Source organism: Lucilia cuprina, chromosome 4 (genome assembly GCF_022045245.1).
Source record: "Lucilia cuprina isolate Lc7/37 chromosome 4, ASM2204524v1, whole genome shotgun sequence".
Classification (NCBI taxonomy): domain Eukaryota; kingdom Metazoa; phylum Arthropoda; class Insecta; order Diptera; family Calliphoridae; genus Lucilia; species Lucilia cuprina.
Genome location: NC_060952.1, coordinates 30,199,266 through 30,224,961, shown reverse-complemented (window position 1 = coordinate 30,224,961; position 25,696 = coordinate 30,199,266). Strand labels below are relative to the sequence as shown.

General features: G+C 26.4%; 1 protein-coding gene across 1 annotated transcript in view; it reads left to right on the top strand.

The window, feature by feature from the left end:
- LOC111683280 (probable serine/threonine-protein kinase DDB_G0282963) overlaps positions 1-25,696 on the top strand; it is a 97,411-nt gene that overhangs the window by 49,118 nt on the left and 22,597 nt on the right. Inside the window, exon 3 of the mRNA XM_046950469.1 lies at positions 3,760-4,118. Coding sequence (XP_046806425.1) covers positions 3,760-4,118 — 359 coding nt within the window. The remainder of the gene's footprint in view (positions 1-3,759; positions 4,119-25,696) is intronic.

Below are 25,696 nucleotides of genomic sequence, written 5' to 3'. Positions count from 1 at the left end.
CATTTTAATCAGATTAACAAAAAATTAATATAATTGACATTACACATAATAACTGACATGTTTTTCAAAGGTAACTTGATCAAAAAAAAAAAATCAAATAATACTTTGTTAGGCTAATTTGAAAGTTTTTATAGAAAAATTATTGTAATAGGTTTTTTTTTATAAAAAACTGACCGAAAATAGCAGATCGTGAAATTTTTCTTCAAACAATAATTTAAAGAAGAAAATCGATCGTAAATTTTTAATATAGAAAAGAGAACGTAAAAACTTTAAAGGTAATAATAAGTTTCTTTTATAAAAAAGAAATTTTCTTAAACGTTTATTTTAGAAAACCGATCGATCATGATCACTGATCATGAATATTTCCTTTAAGAACACAGATGTTGTAAGTTTTCTATAGAAAACTGATCGGAAGTTAGTTTTTATAAAACTGATCTTGAGTGTAAAATAAAACAAAAAAAAAATGATCGTAAATGTGTAATATGGAAAACTAAAAAACAGATCGTGAAAGTTTTCTATAGAAAACTGATCGTGAAATGTTTCTCCAGACAAATAATCAAAAAAAATCTATAGCTAACGTTTGATATAAAAAAATGGAGCATAAAAGTTTTCTATCTAATAAAAAAAAAAGATCTTAAACATTTAATATAGAAAACCGATCGATAACTGATCATGAACATTTTCTTTAAGAAGACAGATGTTGTAAGTTATCTATAGAAAACTAAATAGTTGTCTATAATTTTTTCTTTTAGAAAACTGATCGTAGATATAAAATATAGAAAACTGATCGTAAATGTGTAATGTGGAAAACTAAAAAACAGATTATTAGAATACTAATAGAAAATGGAGTGTAAACGTGTTTTTATCTAAAATTAATATTAAAAAAACGATCTCAAAAGTTTATTATGGAAAACCGTTCAATATGAAAATTTTCTCTAAGAACATTTACACCATCCGTCTTCTTGGAAAACTATAGAAAACTGATCGGAAGTTTTTTTTAAAAAAAAGATGATCATAAATGTAAAATATATAAAACTGATCGTAAATGTGTATTATGGAAAACTAATTATTAAAGCTTTTATAGGAACTTATCGTAAAATTTTTTTTTTTTAAAGTAAAAAAAAATCCATTTTCGTAAATAAATCATGATCGCTACGTTAAACGTTTAATATTTCTGATCGAAACAATAGCAAATATATTTTAAAGAAAGCTGATCGTGCAAGTAATCGAGTAGATAAATTAAATATATATTTCTATAAAATACTTATCATGAAAATGTTCTAAAGAAAATTTATCGTGAAACTTTTCTATAGAAAACTTTATGTTCATGTTTTATATACAGAAATAATAGTATAAGTTGATAGAAAGCTGATCGTTTAAGTTTTTATTAAGAAACTAATCGAGAAGAAAAAAATTAAATTTGCTTTAGAAAATTGATCATGAAAGTTGTTACTAAGTGATGATGAAGAAAGTTTTCGAAAAATATTTTTTCGTAAATAAATTCTATATGAAAATAATCGTTAAAAGTTCTCTATACAAAATCGTTTGTAAAAATTTTCCACAAAGACAGATAGTAAAAGTGTAATATAGAAAAGTGATCGTAAAAGTTGTTGTAAAAATCTTTTTATAGACTAACTATCAATTTCTATAGAAAACTGATCATGAAAATATTCTATAGAAAATTGATCGTTAACTAAAACTGATCGTTCATGTTTTCTATATAGAAATATAGTTAAAGTTTTCTAGATTTTAAAAAACAGAAACACATTTGCTATAGAAAACTGATAATGAAAAATCTAATTGAGAGATAATGGAGAGAGTTTCTTATAGACAAATGAAAAATATTTTTTTCGATAATTTGATCGTGAATCATTAGTAAAAGTGTAATATAAAAAATTGGTCGTAAAAGTTTTTGTAGAAATTCTTTTATATAAAACTATCAATTTCTGTAGAAAACTAATACATACAATACAATACTGATCGTGCAAGTTTTCTGTATCAAACTAATTGTGTAGATTTTAAAGAACATAAAACCATTTGCTATAGAAAATTTTTTAATTTTTATATAAAGTTTTCTACAAAGACTGATAGTAAAAGTGAAATATAGAATAGTGATAGTTAAATTCTTTTTCTATAGAAAAGTGATTATGAACATTTTCTATATAAAAATATTTTTTCGTGAATGATCATGAATATAGAAAGATCATGAAGAAATTTTCATAAAGGCAAAGTGAAATATTTTTTTTTCATAAAAAACTCAACATGATTGTAAACAAGTTTAATAAAAAGTCAAAAGAGAATGTTTTCTAAATTTGATTTATAAGAAATTGATAGTGTTATCAAACTGATCGCAAATGATTCCTAGCTTTAATTTTTTAAAAAAAGTGTTGTAATGTTACATCAAGTTCGTCTAATAACGAATGCAATAAGTATTTTATTTTCTTTATTAAAATTTTATTAAATTGCTACAAACAAATTAAAAATGGCCAATGAACACAAACGACTTTAAAATGCTGGCAAATTGATGGAAATGAAACGAAATGAACAAAAATAAAAACAACATACATTTAAACTAATAGCTGGCAAAACATTTTTTAAATTTATTTTTAAATGCATTTAATTTTATAAGAGACTTAATAATAAATAATATATATGTATATTGTTGCAATAAACTTGTATTCATTGGTTGTAGTTAAAATAAAATTTAAATGTTCAACAGCAGTAAATGACATTTAAATAACTTAGTTGTTGTTTTTTTGTATTTATTTAATGGAATAATTAATATAAATTGAAATATTATATTTGTAAAAATGGAAAAATATTAAGAGAAACAGACAGACAGACAGACAGAAAGCAATAGCTTTTAAAGTGTTTACTTTTAAAAGTATATTGTAATAGGAGTTGAAAACAAATTATAAAAAATATATTGTATTTCTTATGTAATTTTGTAATTTTAATTTAAATATCAATTGATTTTGAGTTCATTTCATGTTTTTGCCACCAACATTATATATTTTAAACTGTGAATAAGTTGTCATTTGTAGTCAATTTTATAATCTATCAATATTATATAAAAAAATGTTTGAAACTGCAAAAAAATTATAGAACAAATTGTATAATTAAAAACATTATTATAAAAAATTAAATTCATATATTTAAGCCTTGAATAACGGCTAATAGATAAAATAGGAAATAAAAGAAATAAAGAGAAATCACAGAAATCACACACACAGGAAATTAAAGTAAATAATTAATGTTCTTAAGAGATAGTGATGAGTTTTTTCTTGTATATTTTTTTTTCTTAATTACTTGCAATGGCCGTCAAAATAATTACAATTGTTTTGTATAAAAAAATGTTGCAATATATGTAATTTAATTGTAAAATGTCTGGTTATAAAATCATTATTAATGAAATACATTCATAATGACTTAACAACCATAGAGGAGGACATTTAATGGCAAATAAAAAATGTAAAAAAAAAGAAAAAAATTGAAAAAATAATAAAGTAATAACAACAGCAAAAAAAATCGTGAATTAAACATGTGCAATTAATTAATGAACAAACCAAACAAAGACAAACAGACAGACAGACATATAAACAAACAGACACAATTAAAATAGGTTTTAAAATAACATTTCAATACAAATATGTAAATAAAATGTATTCATTAATAATTTACAAGCTTAAGTAATTAAGAACAAATAGTAAAAGTACAAAAACACTAAAATTATTATTTTTTTTTTTCTATTTTTTTTAGATTCTAGTCAAACAACTGCTAAAACTTGTGCTAAAAAGAAAAAACTTTCCTCTGTCATAGCGCCGCCCTCAAATGTTACATTACCGCCTGATGTTAGTCCCTCGGGCAGTAGTGATAGTTTGATACGTGAACGTTTAGCACCTTCATCTATGAGTACTACATCGCCAGCAGCGAATATGGAAACAACAGAAGATGATTCGGATTCGGGTTCAACAGATGCTAGACGTAAGAAAAAGGCTAGAACAACATTTACGGGAAGGCAAATTTTTGAATTGGAAAAACAATTTGAAATTAAAAAGTACCTTAGTTCGAGTGAACGAACAGAAATGGCGAAATTGTTAAATGTGACAGAGACGCAGGTAAGTGATATTTGAAAATTTGATTTTTTGTTAATTTTATGAAAAAACTATAAATTATTTAGATGTTTTAAAAATGCATATGATTATTAATGGTATTAAATATTAATCATACGTACTGTAGATGTTTAGCTGTTCAGAGTTTTTAAAATATGGAATTGCCTCTCGACTAATGTTTGACTAGGATTATAAATTAGTCTATGAACTAGAAATTTGTAAAATGTTTAAAAAATGCGTATGATTGTTCATGCTATTGGATATTAATCATACGTACAGCAGCATCTTAGCTACTCAAACTGATTTATATATCGACTTGTCTTTCGACAAGTTTTTGACTAGTCTATGGATTATTAACTAGTAAATGATTTAGTCTATTGAATAGTCTTTCGACTTGTACATTGACTAATCTTTGAAAGAATCTATTAACTAATATATTGACTACTTTATAGACTAGTCATGGAGTAATACATTACACTTAGACTTGTCTATTGACATGTCGATTTAATATGATATTAAATAATCTAATGACTAGACTTCCAACTAGTCTATTACAAGTTTGTTGACTAGTCTATGAACTTTTCTAATGACTAGACTTTTCTCAAGTATATGGATAGATTAATTGACTAGTCTATGGACTGTCCAATGACTTGTCTATTAACTATGGAATACTTTAGTCTAATAACAAGTCTATTATCTATGATGACTAGTACATTGACTTGTCTATGAACTAGTGGACTAGTCTATGAACTAGTGAATGGCCTAGTTTATGGATTACTTATTAAACTAGTCTATGGACTACTATTGACTAGTCCATGGCCTAGTATATTAATAAGTTTATTGATTAATCTATGAACTAGTGCAATGACTAGTCTTGTCTATGGACTACTTTAGTCTATGAAATATACTAATACCTAGTACAAGGACAAGTTTATTAACTAGTCTATGACCTAGTCTGTGGAATAGTCTATGAACTATACTATTGTCTAGTACATGGACAATTTTATTAACTAGTCTATGGTTTATTAAATAGGCTGGGGATTAGAGTATGGACTACTTTATTAACTAGACTATGGCCTAGTCAAAGGACTAAACTATTGAATAGTCCATGGCCTAGTTTATGTACAAGTTTATTGACTTGTCTATGAACTTGTCTTTGAACTAGTCTTTGGACTAATCTTTGGACTACTTTGGTCTAATGGCTAGTCTATTGACTTGTCTCTTGACTTGTCTATTGACTTGTCTATTGACTTGTCTATGAACTAGTATATGGTCTAGTGGACAAGTCTATGTTCTAGTCTATGATCTAGTCTATGGACTAGATTCTGGAATAGTCTATAGCCTGGGTTATGAATTTGTCTATGACTTGTCTCTGGACTAGTCTTTTGACTTGTCTAAGAACTAGTCTTTTGACTTGTCTAAGAACTAGTCTATGACCTAGTTTGTAGAATAGTCTATGGACTATTTAAATAACTAATCTATGGCCTAGTTTATGTACTGGTTAATGGATTATTTCAATAGACTATTGTATGGACCAGTATATTGAACAGTCTTTCTATAAGTTAGTTTATATATTAACAAATCTCTTGGCTGGTCTACGGACTAGACTATTGATGAGACTAGGAACAATTCTTTCGACTAGACTTGACATATATACTAGTCTATAGGCTAGTATAGGACTCATCTATGGACAGGTCTATTGGCTAGCCTAAAGGCTAATCATTGAAATGGTCTATATATAAGTCTAATGACTAGTCTTCAGCCTAGTCCCTAAACAAGTCTATGGACGAATCTATGTAATAGTATATTGACTAGTATAACAAATAGTTTAAGTATACAGTGTGAATCTAAATCTAAACAAAACACTAACAAAGTGACAACTAATCTTAAAAATAAAATCTACAATTTGTTTTTTAAATAAAATCTACAATTTAATATCTTGCAAGAATGTGTGTTAAAATTTGTTTAAATTATTTTTATTGCATTTAGGAAAAAAATACACAAAATATTTAAATAAAATACACAAGATTTATGTCGAAAAGAATTTAAATTTCTTCCCAAAAGATTTGTATCTATATAGTTATAGTAAATCCCCTCATAATCCCAAAACATTTTAGCTTTGCAACACATCAGGCAATAAAAGCAAATACAAAAAAATCTAAATGCCACAAATACAATATTTTGAAAATAAAGAAAAAAAAATCCTAAAATACCAACAACACTAAGTAACCAATAAAAATCAAATAAATTTTAAATACAACAACAGTCAGAAAGAGAAATTGAAAAATGACAACATGAAAATAAAATCAACATTTTTAATCTTAAAAAAAAATTTACAGCTGAAAAAGAGATACAATGAAACAAACATAAATAAGTAAAAACTACAACGTTATAAACATACAAGCTAAATCCCAAATATTACAAATAGAAAAACAGATAAATGAATCTATCTAGATACACTTGCATACCTATACTATAGATACATACATATGCAAACGCACTTATGTTTGTAAATATACATATATATTTATATATAAATTATACATTTGTATCTGGGTATGCGCTTGTGTGTATGTATGTATTTGCAGAGAACGAGATATAAACAAATTTAAACTGTCATCAACAAACTGTAAAATAGCCTTAAGTCAGATAAAAATCAATTAATTACTCAGCCGCATACCACATAACTTAAATATATATTTTTTATGTTGTTGATGATGTTGCTATTGTTGTTGCTGCTGCTTTTATTATTGTAGTTGTTGTTGTTGCACAAACAATCAACATAATATGTGCAAGTGTATTTTACAGAGAATTTAAAGTATTAATTTTAAAATTTAACAAAATAGTTTTCAATATGCATACAAACAGAAAGACAGACGGGCAAATGGATTGATGGAGATTCCTAAATTGACTTTGATATCTTTAAGGAATTCAAAATTCACATTATAGTTTTCTAATACAAAATATAAAATTTTACAAAAATTTAAAAATTCACCAAAATATTGTTTCATTAAGCTTAAAGGTGAAACTTGTTATTTTAAACATTTTACGACAATCAATGAATACATTCCTTTAAACAATTATTGTAGGGATAAGTACATATAAAAATTTTTTAAATATACATACATGCCAAATGTTTCCAAATGCAACAAAAACAACAACAGCACAGCAATGATCCCTGTTGATAATTTGTATTGTATGCATCTAGGCTTGTGTGTATGAGTAAGTAGAATACAGTGCTGCAGTTGTAAATTGTATTAATTAATACCTTTTTTGGCTTAAATATACCAAGTAAAAAAAGAACTTCCAAGGAAGCGAAAAATTAATTAAATTTACTCCATGCTAATACTAAAAAAAAGACCAGCAAACATGATGATTTTAAGACAAACTTCGCATAGATGTGGAAGTTCATTTTATTTGATTTCGAATTCCCTACTTCAGAAGTCATTCTCAAGAAGTAATTTTGGTAATTTGTATAAAATTATATTAAGCCCAAAAGTAAAATACTTTAACTTAGAAATATTTAAGAAGAAAAAATGTTTTGTCAGTTTTGAAAACATAGAATTATTTTCACTTCTTTGGAAGTAATTTTTAATGACTTCCTTAAAAAATGCACATAGAGCTATTTTTGAAGTAGAAGATTTTTTGTTAAGTGTTATATTAAAGGCTACTTATAAAAAAATTCAATTGTCATTATTTTAGTACCTCTAAGTAATCTAAAGAGTAATCATTATGTCTTTTAAACATTCCGATTCGAATGGTTTTAGTAACACCGTTTGTTTCTTTGTACTTAATCGTTATGCATGTATTATCCTGATCGTAGTGCCTTAATGATTAATAAGTTTCTACGTTTACTAACACAATATCACGTTGAATGGTTCTGGGTTCCAGAAAATATTTGACAACTAGGGATGTCAAACGGTAATTTCCAATTGCCGAAAATCCCGGAATTTTCGAGATTTGAAAGTACCGAAAACCGGGATTTTTAAAAATCGATATCGGGATTCCGGGTTTCATTTAAAAATCCCGAATACCGGGATTTTTAAAAATCAGTCCCGATTGGCATACCTACTGACAACCAAAGGATCTTCCTTAGACCTAAGATATATTTACATTCCCCTGATGATCCTATGAAATTTGTTAGATGAGTGGGCTTTGAGTGAGACGGAACTCTGGCGGACAAATATCATCACTTGATCTGGCCCACTCTGACAACAGATAAGACTATCTCTGTCTTGGTAAGAACTCGATTAGTCTTCTAACTGCTGTACTCTTTATGATTGGATATATTTCGGAACGTATGGGCTACCCATGTTATCAGGCCAATTATGAACAATTATTCCCCAGGAGTTTGTTCCCTCCCAGGGAGTTAATTTATTAAAATATACCTGGTACAGACTTCTAATGACAAGGCACTGCATGATTGGAACGTAAGGGCTGGCTAACCACGTTATAGCAACTGTCGGAAAATCTTCCGAGTGATGCCTTACAAGAGCATAGACTACTCTATCTAGGTAGAGGTCTTTTCCATGATCTTGACTGTATCAGAGATGCGTCACTATGTAAACATGATTGGTTTTATTACAAATGAAGGCTGGTATTCACGGATACCTCAAGAAACAAGTAGTCAACGAAATTAGGAAAAGAAAACCATTCTCTTAACATAAGGGAATGGCGATTCCAAGGGTTTTAAAATGGGCCACAAGTCCTCCGAGTGAATTTGCTAACTAAAACGCTCTAGTTAGCAATTGCATTTCCTAATGAATCAGCTGATTGATTTTTTGGTTTATGGAAAAGGAGGTTTCATATCTCCCTTGCGTTAAGGCCAAGCTATAAGATGTATTATTCCTAAAGCCCTCGCTGCGTCGAACATTTTTCATTCGACAGTTAAGTTTCCTGAAGTTCCCTTCCCTTTATAGTCAATTTTAATCTGATTTATCACTACCTCTATGGTATAATACTTCTTTAAGAGTCTTTGGTTAAAGGTATCTAAACCTTAACCAAACTGTCCTCTGACTAACAGAAAATATGTTTCTATTGTCTGAGATTATTTATACGATAGTATATTTTGGTTTCTAGAGATTCGATGAAGATCTCCAAACCTGTTTAATTATTTTAGTAAAGTGCCATCAATACCTTTGGGTACTAATTCTAATTGACTGTGATATACTATGGGATCTGTTCCTAAAAGTTTCCGACAAATTCTAACACTGATATGAGATCAAATACGAAATACCTGAAGACCCGTAAAATTTAAGATTAAAACAAATTTTATGTCCATTAGTGTTTAAGCATAAATTTTTAAATTAAGTGAAAGCATGAGGATGATAATGATGTTGTTCTTGTTATTGTTGCAGTTGCATTGGTTGTTCAATAATATTGGCATATGTATGTATAAGGTAGCATGAGGCAATATGAAAACTTAACAACAAAGAAAAAAACGGGGAGACAGGAAATGACAAGAGGGGATATGTTGAATAAAATAAAAGTGATTACATACGTCACGCGACGCGGCAAATTACATTTTGCATATTAAGTACACAAAATGTAAACATTTACAAACATTTTATTTCACTATTATTATGTGTGTACATTAAATGTGCAACTGCAACAGCAGCAACAACAACTCACAAAAATAAGTGTTTCTCGTATTGTAAAACGTTAAAGGGGGAGGCGATAGTAGGGTGTAATATGAAATAATAATCATGTCTAGTTGTTGCCGATTTTTGAATACAGCAGAGTTCAGCAATATGAGTTGAACATGTTGTATGTTTAGTGGTATAAATTTTCGCTTACACATATATGTACATACATATGTATATATTTACAAATGTATTTACATTTTTGATACAAGTCTAGTCAGTCATGCTTAAAATACTAAAAACAACATAGAAAATTCAATTTGAATTCGTTTCATTTTAACTCGACCTGTTATTAGTGCGTGTATATTTAAATGATTATAAGTTTAAGAGTTTTTGCTGTTGTTGTTTTAATTTGGATTATGTATGTGTCTATTGTAGAGCTTAATTTATTTAATGCATTAGTATTTATTAGATACATTTCGAATGAGACAGTTTGTAAACAAATAATTTGTTTTTTAGCCATTAGATGAAAATAGAGATTTGATGAAAAAATGTGTTTTAAAAAAGTTTATTGCTTAACAAAAAAGCTTTCAATTCAATTTAACAAAAAATACGTTCCTTTAGCTTTATTAATAAAAAAGCTTAATGTTAAAAAGCTTTTTACAAAAAAATTAAAAAAATCTAAAAAATATAATTTTAAGAAGAAAAAGCTTTTTATCAAGATATTTCGAAACTTTTAAAATTTTTTTGAAGAAAAAGTAAAGAGCTGTTTAAAAAAAAATAAAAGATTTTCTAATGAAATATGTAAAACTTTTTTAAAGATTTTTATTAAAAACAAGCTTTCGTAAAAAGTGTGTTTTCAGTAGCAATGAGCTTTTCAAAAAAACCAAAAGGAAAAAGTGCCTTTTTAAGAATGAAGAACTTTTTCAAAAAAAAAAAAAAAATTAACGAAAAGGAGCTTTTAAAAACAATTAAAAAATTTTAAAGCTTTGGGAATGGAAAATACATTTTTAATGAAAAATTGCATTTTCAAAGCAAAATTTAAAAAATAAAATAATTAAAAAAAAGCTATTTATCAAGAGATATATAATTTTCGAAAAAAGTATCTTTTCAATAGTAATGAGCTTTTTCAAAAAATTTAAAGGTTTTTTAATGAAATATGCAAAACTTTTTTAAAGATTTTTGATTTAAAACAAGTTTTTTTCCAATTAAAATTTAATTTTGGAGTAAAAAAATAGAGCTTTTTTAACAATGGAACGAGAACATTCTTATAAAGCAATTTGAGGAGCTTTTTTAATGAATAACAGCATTTTGACTGAAACTTAAGTTTTCAAAAAAAAATATTTTTTCAATGGAAATGAACTTTTTCAAATATATATATTTTTTTGAAAATAAGCTTTTTCGATTAAATAAAGTTTTTTCAATTATGTTAAAGAGAGTTTTTACAATTTAATAAAGCTTTTTCAATTAAAGACAGTTTTTTTTTTCAATTAAAGGCAGTTTTTTTCAATCAAGGAGAGCTTTTTCAATTAAAGAAAGTTTTTTATACATTTTCTTTGAAAATTTTAATTTCAATAAAATTAAAAAAATTTTGCATTTAAAAAATAAAATTTTAGAAAGAAAAAGCTTTTTTGAATAAAGATGAAGAATAATAAACTTTTCCAAAAAGCACAGCATTTTTACTGAAATTTAACTTTGTCAAAGAAAATAATTTTTTCAATGGAAATGAGCTTTTTTCAATAAAATGGAGTTCTTTTTGAAAAAAAGCTTTTTCAAGTAAATAGAGATTTTTTCAATTAAAGAAAACTTTTTCAATTAAAAAAAGCTTTTGCAATTAAATAAAGCTTTTTCAATAAAATAAAGCTTTTTCAATTAAAGAATGCTTATTCAATAAAAAAAACTTTTTCTATTAAAAGCAGATTTTTCAATTGAAAAAAGCTATTTCAATTAAATACAGCTTTTTATATTGAAGAATAACTTTTTAATTAAGGAAAGCTTCTGAATAAAAACAGGATTTTTAATAAAAAAGATAAGATTTAAATAAAATGTTTTTTAATTCAATAATAATGTTCAAAGAATGAAATATTTTTCAATTTCAAAGAATACTTTTTATTTACAATCCCTTTAAACTTCTGTCATCATTTAATAAACACTATGTCTTTCTATAAACTTTATAAACACATTTATTACAAAATAGCCCCAAATTAAAATCAACATAATAGTGTTTATTATACGGGGGACACACACAACACACATTATACAAAATATCTGTGATCTCTGATGTTGTGTCTATTTAACAAATTTTAAACATATTTAACATTTAACTCGTAAATGTTGTTAAATGAGCCGCAAGTATTTGAGTTGATGAGATTCTTTCTCTCGATTTAAATTAAATATTTGAAATATTTAGTTGCATGTGCAAATGCAAGGGGTTTGTCATGTTTTTATTTTACAGTCAGTCAACGAAAATGTCAGCCATGAAATACGATCAAGTTAAATTAGCTAGAGATGAGAGAGAGCAAATCGCTAAAACAATTTATATAATTTTTTTGCAATAGACATTTTTAACTTTCAACATTAAATGTACATAATATTTTTGCCGATTTAATTTCCAGTTTTAATTTTATGTTGAAGCAACAACATTGTTGCCTCATAGTTTTTCTGGTATTTCTTGTAATAAATTTTTGACCTCTAAGTATTTGGTGGCTTGTTTAAATTTTTTTAGTTTTCCTTCGTTTTTTGATTAGAGACTTTTTTTCTATTTTGTTGCAAATTGTGTGCGCATTGCAACAAGCTATAATAAATTGCTATAGAAATGAAAATATTTGCCAGTGTTTCTATCGGTACTTAGTTAGACAGGCAAAAAAAACAAGAAACAATTGACTACAAGTGTAGGCATTTTGTTGGCAATTTATTAAATTTGTTGGCTAAAATGAAAAAGACTTGATGTCAAAAACAAAGACTAAGTATTCAATTTGTTTTTTTTTTTTTTTTTTTTTTGAACACAACCCCCCTTTTTGGCGTACGTTTACTGAGTGTGTGTATGTTTAATTTTTTTGACAGTTGTAGCAAATTTGCCATGTGTGTTTTCGTATTGTTTATTTTATTAAGTGTTTTGACAAATCAATAAATTGGTGAAAGGTTTTCAAATACATTTATAGATTTTTAATGGAAATTTTTATTTTTATTATTTTTTTAAAGAGAAATTTATAATATTTGATTTGAGTTTTTTTTTTTTCAAATGACAGCTGACTGTCAAATAGAAGACATATAGTTTAGCAATCAAATGTTAAGGAAAAACATGTTTAAAATAAAAATATCTTAAACTTAAAAGTTATAAAGGTGTGATAGTAGTTAAACTGAAGGTGGAACGATTTTTTAAAACATTTGCTGAAAAGTCAGTAGGACATTATTAATATGTCTTGTTGACATTTTAACGCTGCATAAGATATAAATGGTAAAACTGATTATAAAGCTGGAGGTCCACACTACTCGTCTTCGCGTCAAAGCATTACGCGCTTTTCATATCTTCTTTGCGTTTTAGGCTTCAAGTTACATGCAACACTTTTAAAGCGTTTTTCATCAACTCACTTTATTTTATTAAATAAGCATTAAACAAACAATATAAAATGTCAAAATCAGCTGACATGTTCGTGCGTCGCTTGTGACGCTTATAAAAGTAGAAAGTAGATCTACTTTATGCATTCTACGCGTCAAGGCATTCTACGCTTTTGTGCTTGTAAATTTCAGCATACAAATACATTGATTCTATTTTTTTTTTTTTTTTTTTTTTTTGACATACGTATAAAATGCGAGAAAGTGTAGAACGGGTGGTGTGGACCTATTCCGAATGTAAACCTGTGCAAGTTATAAAAATTTTTGCAAAATGTCTATAATAATTGCTATTTTCCATAACACATCATAAAAGTACATAGAGGAAAAAAAGAAATATACACGCCTGTAACCAAATTGACACCAAAGTGTTTATAATTTTGCAATAACATACTTTGTTGAAGTATATGCATATGTAGGACAACAGTCGTTATCGACATTTAAATTTGATACACATACGTTATCTAATTGTTCACAAACGTGCTAAGCTCACTATTAACCACGGACTGTTTGGATGTTATAGAAAAATTATAAACACTTTGGTGTCAATTTGTTAACAGGTGTGTTTTCCTTTTTACATCGGTGTATGTACTTTTCAACAATTACTATTCATTTTATTACCTTTAAAGTATATTTTAAAAATTTTATAACATTATTTTGGGGAAGCTTCTGAGAAAATATTCAACATAAATTTATTATAATTAGTCAATAAATCTCAATTAATATCAGATGTTTATTAAATATATATGTATATGTTCGTGTGTGTGCTTGTGTGCGCTTGTTTGAGTTTATTTTGCTGCAGGGCATTTTAGTACGTACTTAAATTGCTATTATTGTTGTTGTGGTTTATGTTATTATAATTACAACTTTTACTAATACAACTTTCAACATACAATATACATACATACTTACATATACATATATATTTAGAAAATATGGTAATTCATAACAGCACTGCATTTACAATTAGTGATTAGAGAGAAAAAAGGATTCTTGTTTCGTATTTGAGCACACTATTAAAGCCTGTTCTAAGGCAATGATTACACAAAGTAATTTATTACACAATCAATTACTTATAATGTGCAATTAAGCAGTAACCAATTACAATTACTTGTAATGTGTGATTGAGCAATAACCAATTACGTATACTTGTAATTAATTTTAATTGAATTGAAATTGTGAAATTGACCAATAAACAAAAACAATTACTTCTAATTGAAGTTTACCAATTACATTACTTGTAACTGTAATTGAAGCTTACCAAAAACAATTACTTTAAAATGAGACCATAATTTCAACTATACGGTTTAAATTCTATTCTAGTTCTGCTCTGGTTCTATTCTAGTTCTGTTCTAGTTCTGTTCTAGTTCTGTTCTAGTTCTGTTCTAGTTCTGTTCTAGTTCTGTTCTAGTTCTGTTCTAGTTCTGTTCTAGTTCTGTTCTAGTTCTGTTCTAGTTCTGTTCTAGTTCTGTTCTAGTTTTGTTCTAGTTCTGTTCTAGTTCTGTTCTAGTTTTGTTCTAGTTCTGTTCTAGTTCTGTTCTAGAACTGTTCAAGTTCTGTTCCAGTTCTATGCCAGTTATGATCTAGTCCTGTTCAAGATTTTTATCTCGCTTTTACTTTGTGGCACTGTGAAAAACACATAAATTCCTTATAAATATTAATCATACGTCACATGTAACCTTTCAATTTAATTACACTTTGTATACATTTTTTTATAAAAGCTATTTAACAATGTATTTTAAAATGTACTAGTGAAGAGAAATTTTTAACAATTAATTATAATTTTATGGATAAAATAAAAATCACATTTTACGAAAACCATTCTGCATATTGTTCATGAATAAACCACAAGAGATTATAATAAACACACAATTTATTTAAATAAATAAAAAAAACAAATGAAATTTAACCATTAAATTACCAAACTGCCGCCCAGTTGTTTTAACTACTGCAATATTTATTATTAAATATCGAGTCTGAAAATATATATATATTAAATTCCAATAAAATAATAAGCAAATAAATAGATTATTTTATCAGTAGGATCGAAATTAAATGACCGTGTATTAATTGTGCAATTTAGCGCAAAAAATAAAAAAAAACATAAAAAATATTCGTCATCCTTTTCATATTTTTAAACATTGTCATTGTGCCTCACGAAATGGACATTAAACCAACTATTCCATTTATACATATTTTCAGATGTTAATTTCAATATTAACATTTATGAATAATTAAGTGCATTAAATAAAATAACAAATAAAATTGAAACAAAATTCACAAATAATGCAACCATGAAAAGTATAGTGTTTACGAGAAAAACCACAACTTAATTAAAATGAAATTTATTTTCATTTTTAATTACCTCTACAACTACGTGTACGATTACGTTGGAATACATTAGCTGATGGTTTAAATATGTACATAAAGCCAGAGATTGAAAACCAAAAGTAAAAATAAATATTAAAATCTACTTAAATCAACTGGAAATAAGTTTAATGTATTTGAAATAATAAACTTGTATAAATATTTATTTTTAAACAGGCACATCATAAAAAAAAAACAAAATTTTAACATTCTAAATTTATTTGCGAACATTACTTTTGTTTGAATTATATAGTGTAGCTCACAGATATAAAGAAACCATTATCTTATTAAATTTTTTTTTAAATACTTATATTAATCTCACTCCTTATGGCATTAAATAATCATAAATATTAAAATTTATAAATGTTTCATTTAATTAATTAATTTCCATCTAATAATTTTATTTAACTAATTGTTATTCTAAAATTAACTTAAAAGAAACAATTTAGAAAATTTTAATAATTTATTGTAACAATTATAACACCAACAACTAAATTAAATTCATAAATATTTAAATTAATGGCAATATAAATATTTCAAAAACAAACAACAACAAAAAATCACAACGAATAAAAAATGGTGGCCTAAACAGCACATGTGTCAATTTAACAAATACTTGTGCACACATATTTTCTACTAAAATAAACGGTGATTTTTTTTAATATTTTAAATTCAATAAACAGCAAAAACATTTAAAATTTACAAATACATAAATGGTGGGAAAATGCCTCATGTATAGAAGTGGTCGAGAAGGATGAACCATCAAAAATTTTGTTTGATTTCTGTTGAGTATTCTATTTGGTATTATCGATTTGGTATTCCGATCAAGTACAGTTCTATGTCTATTAATAGTTCAGTTTTAATTCAGTTCTAGTTCAGTTCTAGTTCAGTTCAATTCAGTTCTAGTTCAGTTCTAGTTCAGTTCTAGTTTAGTTCTAGTTCAGTTCTAGTTCAGTTCTAGTTCAGTTCTAGTTCAGTTCTAGTTCAGTTCTAGTTCAGTTTTAGTTCAGTTCTAGTTCAGTTCTAGTTCAGTTCTAGTTCTGTTCTAGTTCTGTTCTAGTTCTGTTCTAGTTCTGTTCCAGTTCTGTTCTATTTATATTCTATTTCTGTTCTAGTTCTGTTCTAGTTCTGTTCTAGTTCTGTTCCAGTTCTGTTCTAGTTCTGTTCTAGTTCTGTTCTAGTTCTGTTCTAGTTCTGTTCTAGTTCTGCTCTAGTTCTGCTCTAGTTCGGTTCTAGTTCTGTTTCGAACACCCTATATAAACTAATATAGAAAATCATATGTGAGATTTTATATAAAACACATTTTCCCACTACATTTACACACATATTTTCTCTCACTTAAAACCTCATATGTACATACACAACGATACTTTCATTAATTTGTGTGTGTGAGTGATTATAATGGCCAACAGCAACAAAGTTTATTATTGGCCATATAGACACATTAAAAATTTAAATAAACAAAAACACTAAACGATTTTTTTGTTTAAACAAAAAAGCACAAGTGCTGGTTTAAATCATTTTTACTACACACACACAGCACAATCTCATACTATCACAAAATGCCAACTGTTTTCAGTTTTATTTATTTAAACAATTTAGATTTTGTTGTTGTTGATGATTTCACGTATTTGTTAAAAGGCGGAGCATAGATTTTATTTAAAAAATGCCATAGATATTTTGGCACGTATTTCATGCAACTGAGAAGAATTAGAGAAAAAAACAATAATAAAGAGATACAGGAAAAAATTAAACAAATAACATAAACATTTATTTATTTATTCATTCATTTGTTGAATTGTGTAGTTTTTTATATGGGAAACACACAAACACACTTACATTTTAAGAGGCGTGATTTAAAGCAAATTTTTTAATTGTTAATATTTTTCGTAGTAGTTGTTGTTTTTATATTAATTTTCATATAATATTCAAATAAAATGTGTAAATAATTAAACACACAATTTGTTAATTGTTTTTATTCTTTGATATTTCGTTTAAATTTGTAAATATTTTATTTGCCATTAAATAAATTTAATTAATAGTTTTAAGGTTAAAAAAATAAATATGTTTAAATTATAGAAAATTATATTAAATATTGCTTATACGCATTATTTAACCAATTTGATTTTAATTAGTTTTTTTTCTCATTTTTGTATTTTAATTAATTTATAATTTTGATATTTTATGATTATTATTTTTATGTTGTTATTGTTGTTGTGTTGCTTTCAATTTAACTTTTTTTTGTTTGGCTGATTCTATAATTATGTGTATATTTTAATCCATTTTTTCCATAACTAATTATGTTAATTGGCTTTGGCTAAATGTAAGCAGCGAAAAAAGTAATAATAAATTTTCTACACTGAGATCAAAATGCGATATACAATAATATTTTCAAAATTTCAATTAGTTTAGTAATACATTACATTAGGTTGGGCTTATTTGTCGACTATTTAAAATTTTTTCTCAGTGCATATGACCTCGTTTAAGAGTTAAAACAGCAACAAACAAAATTACTAAGTATGTATTTTCATTTAATTACATTTTCAACATTTAACAGAAGGATAAAATTACTCAGTCAAGAGCATAATAATTATATAAATACCATTATGTATACACCAGTACATTTACATACATACGGTTATAATATATTTTATACATCCACACAAATATGTATCTCATACAAAATAGTCATATCGAAAGTATGAATAATTAGCATTTTAAATAATGAAAACATTGAGGTAATAATTGAAATTATTATTAATTATTGATATACTAAGCAAAAAAAGAACTTCCAAGGAAGCGAAAAAGAAGTGCAATTTACTTCGAGGAAGTGCTAAAAAGGATCTGAAAAAGTGATGATTTAAGCATAGGCTTTTCATAGGAGGATGTCTTTTATATTTGATTTTAATTTAACTACATCTGAAGTTATTCTCAGGAAGTAGTTTTTATGTACTTTTTTCAGAAAATTCTTTTCTAGTTCTATTCTAGTTCTGTTCTAGTTCAGTTCTAGTTCAGTTCTAGTTCTGTTCTAGTTCTGTTCTAGTTCTGTTCTAGTTCTGTTCTAGTTCTGTTCTAGTTCTGTTCTAGTTCTGTTCTAGTTCTGTTCTAGTTCTGTTCTAGTTCTGTTCTAGTTCTGTTCTAGTTCTGTTCTAGTTCTGTTCTAGTTCTGTTCTAGTTCTGTTCTAGTTCTGTTCTAGTTCTGTTCTAATTCTTTTCTAGTTCTGTGCTAGTTCTGTTCTAGTTTTGTTCTAATTCAGTTCTAGTTCTGTTCTAGTTCTGTTCAAGTTCAGTTCTAGTTCTGTTCTAGTTCTGTTCTAGTTCTGTTCTAGTTCTGTTCTAATTCTGTTCTAGTCCTGTTCTAGTTCAGTTCTGTTCTAGTTCTATTTTAGTTCTGTTCTAGTTCTATTTTAGCTCTGTTCTAGTTCTGTTCGAGTGCTTTTCTGGTTATATTCCTTTTAGAGTTGTTCTCTAATTTAGTTTTCGTCCTGTTGTTGCTAGTTGTGTTTTCGTTTTGCAAACTGTTTATCAACCTTAGTAGTGAAACTTAATTTCATTTAACATTTACCTTTGTAATAAATACAAAATATGTAATTTTTTATATCTCAACAAAAGCCACTATTAGTCATGTAATTTTAAAATAATTTTAAAATTATAGGGACTTATGAGAGGATTAAACTTTAAATACTATAATAATAAATGAGTTTGCGTATGTCTGAATGAAAATATTTCTGAGGTTATGATGTGTATTTAAGTATGTAGTTAAAATTAATCTATAAATGAGTATTTAAATTGCATACACTGGCAGATGTACAAGTATACATACATATGTATGTATGTACATTCCAATACAAAATTATATTGCAAATCCTTTACATGTTATAGATGCCAACAATTATTATAGTTTATGTACAATTAGTTTACATATAAGTGTATTAAACCCGACCTTAAAATTATAAATTTTCTTTAACTATTTGTTACCGAGTTACTAAAACTAAGTAGATATATAATTTCCAGAAATATAAGATAATGTTGTCATAATGATCCACAATTACAGTTCATTATTTGAGCACCCTTTGGATTTTAAGTCACTTTTCGTATTATTTTAATGGACATTTAAATAAATGTTTGGTTGTTAAATTATGCATAAATACAAATATGAATATGGTTTTGATGGCTAATATCTAATGACTATATTGCGTTGACATTGGAAAATATATTTTTAAATAATGCAGCTGTTTAATTTTTTAACTTACCGACTAATTAGGGGTCAATCAATATATTTTATAGACAATTTTTGCAAACTTACCTGAAAATAAAAAGGAAAAAATATTAAAAGTTTATTTTAATGTAAAATAGTTATAAATAAATTTAATAGTTATAAATAATTTAATTTGACTTTTTCCGACTATTTTAGAGTTTTTGACTTTTCTTACACTTTTTTAAAATTTTCGACTATTTTTGACTTGTTTCTACAATTTTCGACTTTTTCCAACTTTTTTCGACTTTTCGATTTTTTACGACTTTTCAACATTTTTCGACTTATCGACCTTTTTCGACTTTTCGATTTTTTACGACTTTTCAACATTTTTCGACTTATTGACCTTTTTCGACTAATCGACTTTTTTCGACTTTCAGACTTTTCGACTTTTATTAACAAAGTCGACTTTTCGACTTTTTTGGAACAAAATAGTCGACTTCGACTTTTTTTCAACAAAGAGTCGATTGTTCGATTATTCGAAAGTCGATTTATAGAACCCTAGTAAAACCCCTAATTCTATCAGTTTTTTGCCACTAATTGAGCTAAAGGTTTGCTTTATCTTTTGGTTCGAGAATATTTACTCATTCTTGTAAGGAGTCGGAATTGAAAAACTAACATGATTTGTTATCCTTTTGACAAATTCCTAGAAGGTTTTACAGCCAGAGACATCATTATTTTCGTTTGGACGTGCGGATTCAGACGAATGTAGAGCATGTGGAGAGGACAGTGAAACTCTGGAGCACTTTCTTAGCCACTGCCAGGCATTCGTCGAAGTTAGATCCAAGTATCTTGGAAGTGATGTTATTCCGGAAATAACATTTCTGACTAACACTGATTGAAAGATTCTTAGGAATTAGGTTCAGGAAACAGAGTTTCTGAACCCTGAAAAATAATTCATTCAGTGAACTTTTTTTCATGATAAGGAGCGGATTTGATGTAGTATATATCATCCTATCAACCTAACCTAAGGAGCACACATTAGGCCGAACAATGGTATAAGTGCTCTGCTTGATAGTTCTAAAATCAATTTATAGAATTCAAGTTACTGTTATAGTTAATTAACGATAAATTTAAATCACACTTTACTTCAATTACTAATGGGAATTTTACACTGTAAGAAATTGTTATGTTATTATTCTACTCTAACGATTGTTTAAGCGAATATTGTCTTTATCTTTCTGCTAGATCATCTGAATTATAATACAGCCAATTGATACTAATGTAAATCAGACGAGGATCCACGGGATAAAAGGGAAAATTTCCTCCTCCCCAAAAACGAAAACTTTTCATACAAAATATAAAAATCAGAAAAAAGAAAATAAGTAAAAAAACAAAAGTGTCCCCCCAAACACTCGAGCTGGAACCGTGGATGATGTACATTATAGATTGAATAAAATTCTTGTATTCAACATATTTATATAAATTGGAGATAATTAAGGGAAATATAAATTTATATCTTTTACAATTATTTTCTCGGTGTATATCCAAACACATACTTATATACATATATGTATATGTAAGTATTATAATTAAACATATGCGGTTAAGTAATTTTTATTTAACATTTTACAATACATTTGTATGTACAGGACATTATTATCTGTACATACATACATATGCATGTGTGTATAAGCATTTATGTAAGTTTGTGAGTTTCTGTTAGGCAATAAGCACAAGTGCAAATGTCATTTGTATATGTACATATATAGTCTATGTACAACATGGAGAACAATACATTAGGATGTGCTTCAAAGTAAAATTAAAATTAAATTCTCTACCTAAAACTTCACAACAATATAATGTCAAAATATTCTATATTTGATTACCAAGTTAAAATGCTAAAATTTTCTTACACATTAGCATTTTATGTCATTACTAGTAATTATAAAAATTAGCCAATTTAAATCGTGTGTTAATACGTAAACAGCCTGTATATCATGCAAAACTTTCCTAATGAATTAAAAAGTATTTATATAACACATTATAATTAAGACGTTATTAAAGTACTTCTATGTAAGCAGAACAATATGTAGTAGTCATTGGTTACAATTGCAAGTTATTAAACTTACTTAAGCTCTTAAAATAATCAGTTAAATTTGCATTTAGTAAGTAATACTTTTATAACTTTACTACTTCGAAATTTGTCTTAAGACTTGAAATGAATTGTTATCATTACCAATCTACTTCGAAGTAATTAAAAAAAAAAGTAGAAATCAAGAATTTTTCCTTAAATGTATATCCCTCCTAATATATTTCCACGCGTATTTATGTACATTATATGTTTATGTATGAACACATTACGAGATATAATCAACAATGACAACTTAATATTATTTAAACACATAAATTATAATGACAACATTATTGTCGTTGTTATTCTCTTCAAACATTCGGTTTGAGAAATAGGGAAGGAAAATCAAAGAACAAATAGGAAGTTCGGTTAAAACCTCAGATAACAATAGAACAGACATTTAAAATGTATGTATATCTATATATTTAGTTACATATGTGATAATTATAAATATATACATACATACATTGTATCTACAAATGTATTAAAATTTTAATAGAGAGTTTAATTTTAATATTCATATCTGTAGGTGAAATTATATGAATGTATTAAACGTAAGTGTGAAACATATTTAAGTGTATAAAAAAAATGTTTAAAATTATTTTAAATTAAATGCTAAGCAATTGCATAATCTTACTCTCAAAAACTAAAAAGAATTTCATTCAGGTCAATTTAAGGTCAGGTGAGGTTCAGATCTATGATAGACGATAAAGATTTTTAGAAAAGCCTTTAATTTTGTATTGTCTTAATTTTGAATAAATGAACAAAATATAAAAATACAATTGTTTATTAACATTATTGGCTAGAGCTATTTTCACATGTTAAACTAATTGGTTTTAATTTTATATTGCCATCAATTGACATTTAAATAGTTTTTGAAAAATAAAAAATTAATTGCAAAATTTCTTATATTTACAAAACACACAACAAAAATTTTGTTTTCATAAAACATGCCAGAAATGTGTTAATATTTTTAATGAATACGAGGGGTGACAAGATGATCAAAAAAACTTTATATAAGAAATGTTTTCATAAAAAATACTTTGATTTAAAAAAAATTAAGAGATATACTTTATTTTAAGAGATAAAAGCTTTATTCCATAAAAAGCTTTTAATAAAATTTTGTTAGATAAGAAACGTATTTATACAAAAATATTTTAATGTCGAAAAAAACTTTTAAGGGAAAAGTTATTTTAAGAAAAATTTTAAATGCTTTTTTTAAAAAAAGATTTAAAAGCTATTTTAAGAAAATGCTTAACAGCTATTTTAAGAAAAAAGCTTAAAAGCTATTTTAGGAAAAAGCTTTAAAGCTATTTTTATAAAAAAAAACTTAAAAGCGATTTTAAGAAAAAGCTTAACAGCTATTTTAAGAGAAAGCTTAAAAGCGATTTTTTAGAAAAAAAAAACTTAAAAGCTATTTTAAGAAAAAGCTTGAAGACTATTTAAAAAAGCTTAAAAGTTATTTACTTAAAAAAAAGCAAATATGTACATATTTTTTAACTTATCTGTGGGAAAAAAACTCATAAGGAAAGTTTTTATGAAAAAAAAACTTATTTAAAAAAAAAAATTCCACAAAAATTTTTTATAAAAGCTATTTCATGAAAAAGCTTTTTAATAAAAAAAACAATTTTCTATACAAGATAAGTTTATTTTTATAGAACATTTTTTTCGAAAAAATATAATTTCAAAAAAGCTCTTCTAACAAGCAAGTTTTTTGAGCTTTTGGAGAAAAAGAGCTTTTAAAACGAAGTGTATATTGTTTTGATAATTCGTAGCATATAGAAATATTCGCAAAAGACCCAAAAAAGGAATATATATATTATGGGTTCTTATTTGATTCTGAGACGATCTAACCATTTATGTCTGTGTGTCTGTTGAAATCACGACAGGGGCTATAAGCAAGAAGCTAGACAGTTGGAATTTTGTATAAATAATGATAAGGTTTGTTTGTTTTTGAAAATGTGCAGAATCGGTCCACGTTTTCGCATTGCCCTCATACAAGTGTTTATCGGAAAAACAATTTTAACACTCATAACTAGTTTGAAAATACCAGTATAACGAAGAAATTCTACTTTAAGAAATTTACTTTAACACTTATTACAAAAATATCTTTACCAACTTTTGTAAGGATTTGTCTATATTTGACGCTACCCTTCGTATACATTTCCCTTCAGAAAATGACTACAACATAAACAAGTTTTGTAAGAACCAAAATCTTTGTAGTAATACCCAGCAAAAAAAGAACTTCCAAGGAAGTGAAAAAGTAGAATTTACTCCATGGAAGTACTGAAATAGAGCTGAAGAAGTGATGACTTTAACATAGGCTTGTCATGGGAGGGATGTTTTTTTATTTAATTTCAAATTCACTACATCCGAAGTCATTCTCAGGATGTAATTTTTATGTTCTTTTTTGGAAGATATTAGGAAGTAAAATTGTAGTTTTATAAAATACAACTAGTTTGACTCAAATAATATTAACTCTACAATAAAATTGGTTTAACTCGAAAAATATCTTCAATTTAATAACATAAATTGGATTATTTTCGCTTCTTTAGAAGTGAATAAACATCACTTCCACAGAAGGTGCTACTTCTGAAGTGGTTATAAATGTTATTCATTTGGAAGTACTTCGTTTTATTTTTGCTGAGTAAGGAAGTTTCTTTAAATATTATTTGTTAAGCAATAAATGCTTAGTTCCTTTGTTTGAAAAATGTTGCCATCAACCCTCGTTCTACTATTAAATAATAAAATAATCAATAAAACAGAACAGTAATTAATATTTTTAAATATTAAACGAACATAAAAATATTTAAAAGCCAATAACAAGAGAAACGAAAAACAATTTTCAAACGTCATAAAAACTAAAATATTTTCACAAGAAAATCAATTGGGCTACAAATTGAAAAGATCATTAATTTCATACTCTTAGAAAATACCAAAAAAAAACAACACACATTTTGCTAATAATAAGTCAATTTGCTGTTAAAATAAATAAAGAACAAATAAAACGACTTTAAAAGTACCCTGCTTTCAATAATACATAAACATCCTCTGTACTTAACAACATTTGTTTTAATAAACCAAATGTGAAATTAATGGAAAAATCTTTTTTTTTTTGCATTAATTAGCACAACGACAAAAATATCATGAAACAAATTATTTTCCTAAGCTTTTGGTACAATAAGAAAATTGAAAAAAAAACTTTACCACGAAGTATGTGAAAAACATTTCCTGTTTGAAAAAAGAAAAAAAACATTTAAGTATTCCCTGACAGTCCCCCCCTTCTGAATACCCCTAACAGTACTTAAGCAACAGAATATAGTACCAAACATTGAACACTCAGACAAATGTCTATTTCAAAACTTAATGAGATAAATGTTAATGACGAATGTCTGTCAAGAATAAGAACATTTTACCATAATCTTAACTGAGAAAAAAAACGCAGAAAAAAATTAAAAGAAATTGAAAAAATATTAAATCAAAACATAAAACATTTTGCGGATGTATCGCTTAGTCTTGACTATACGAAACTCATCATCATCATCAACAACAGCAACCTCATCAATTTAAAAAGTACAATCATCACAACGTATTTTACTCTTCATACTTGAGCACAACAACCCAACCGCATCATTTTTTTTTTTTTTTTTTTGTAACAAAAATGTTGCCTGTTTCTCCGTCTGTCAGTTTTGAA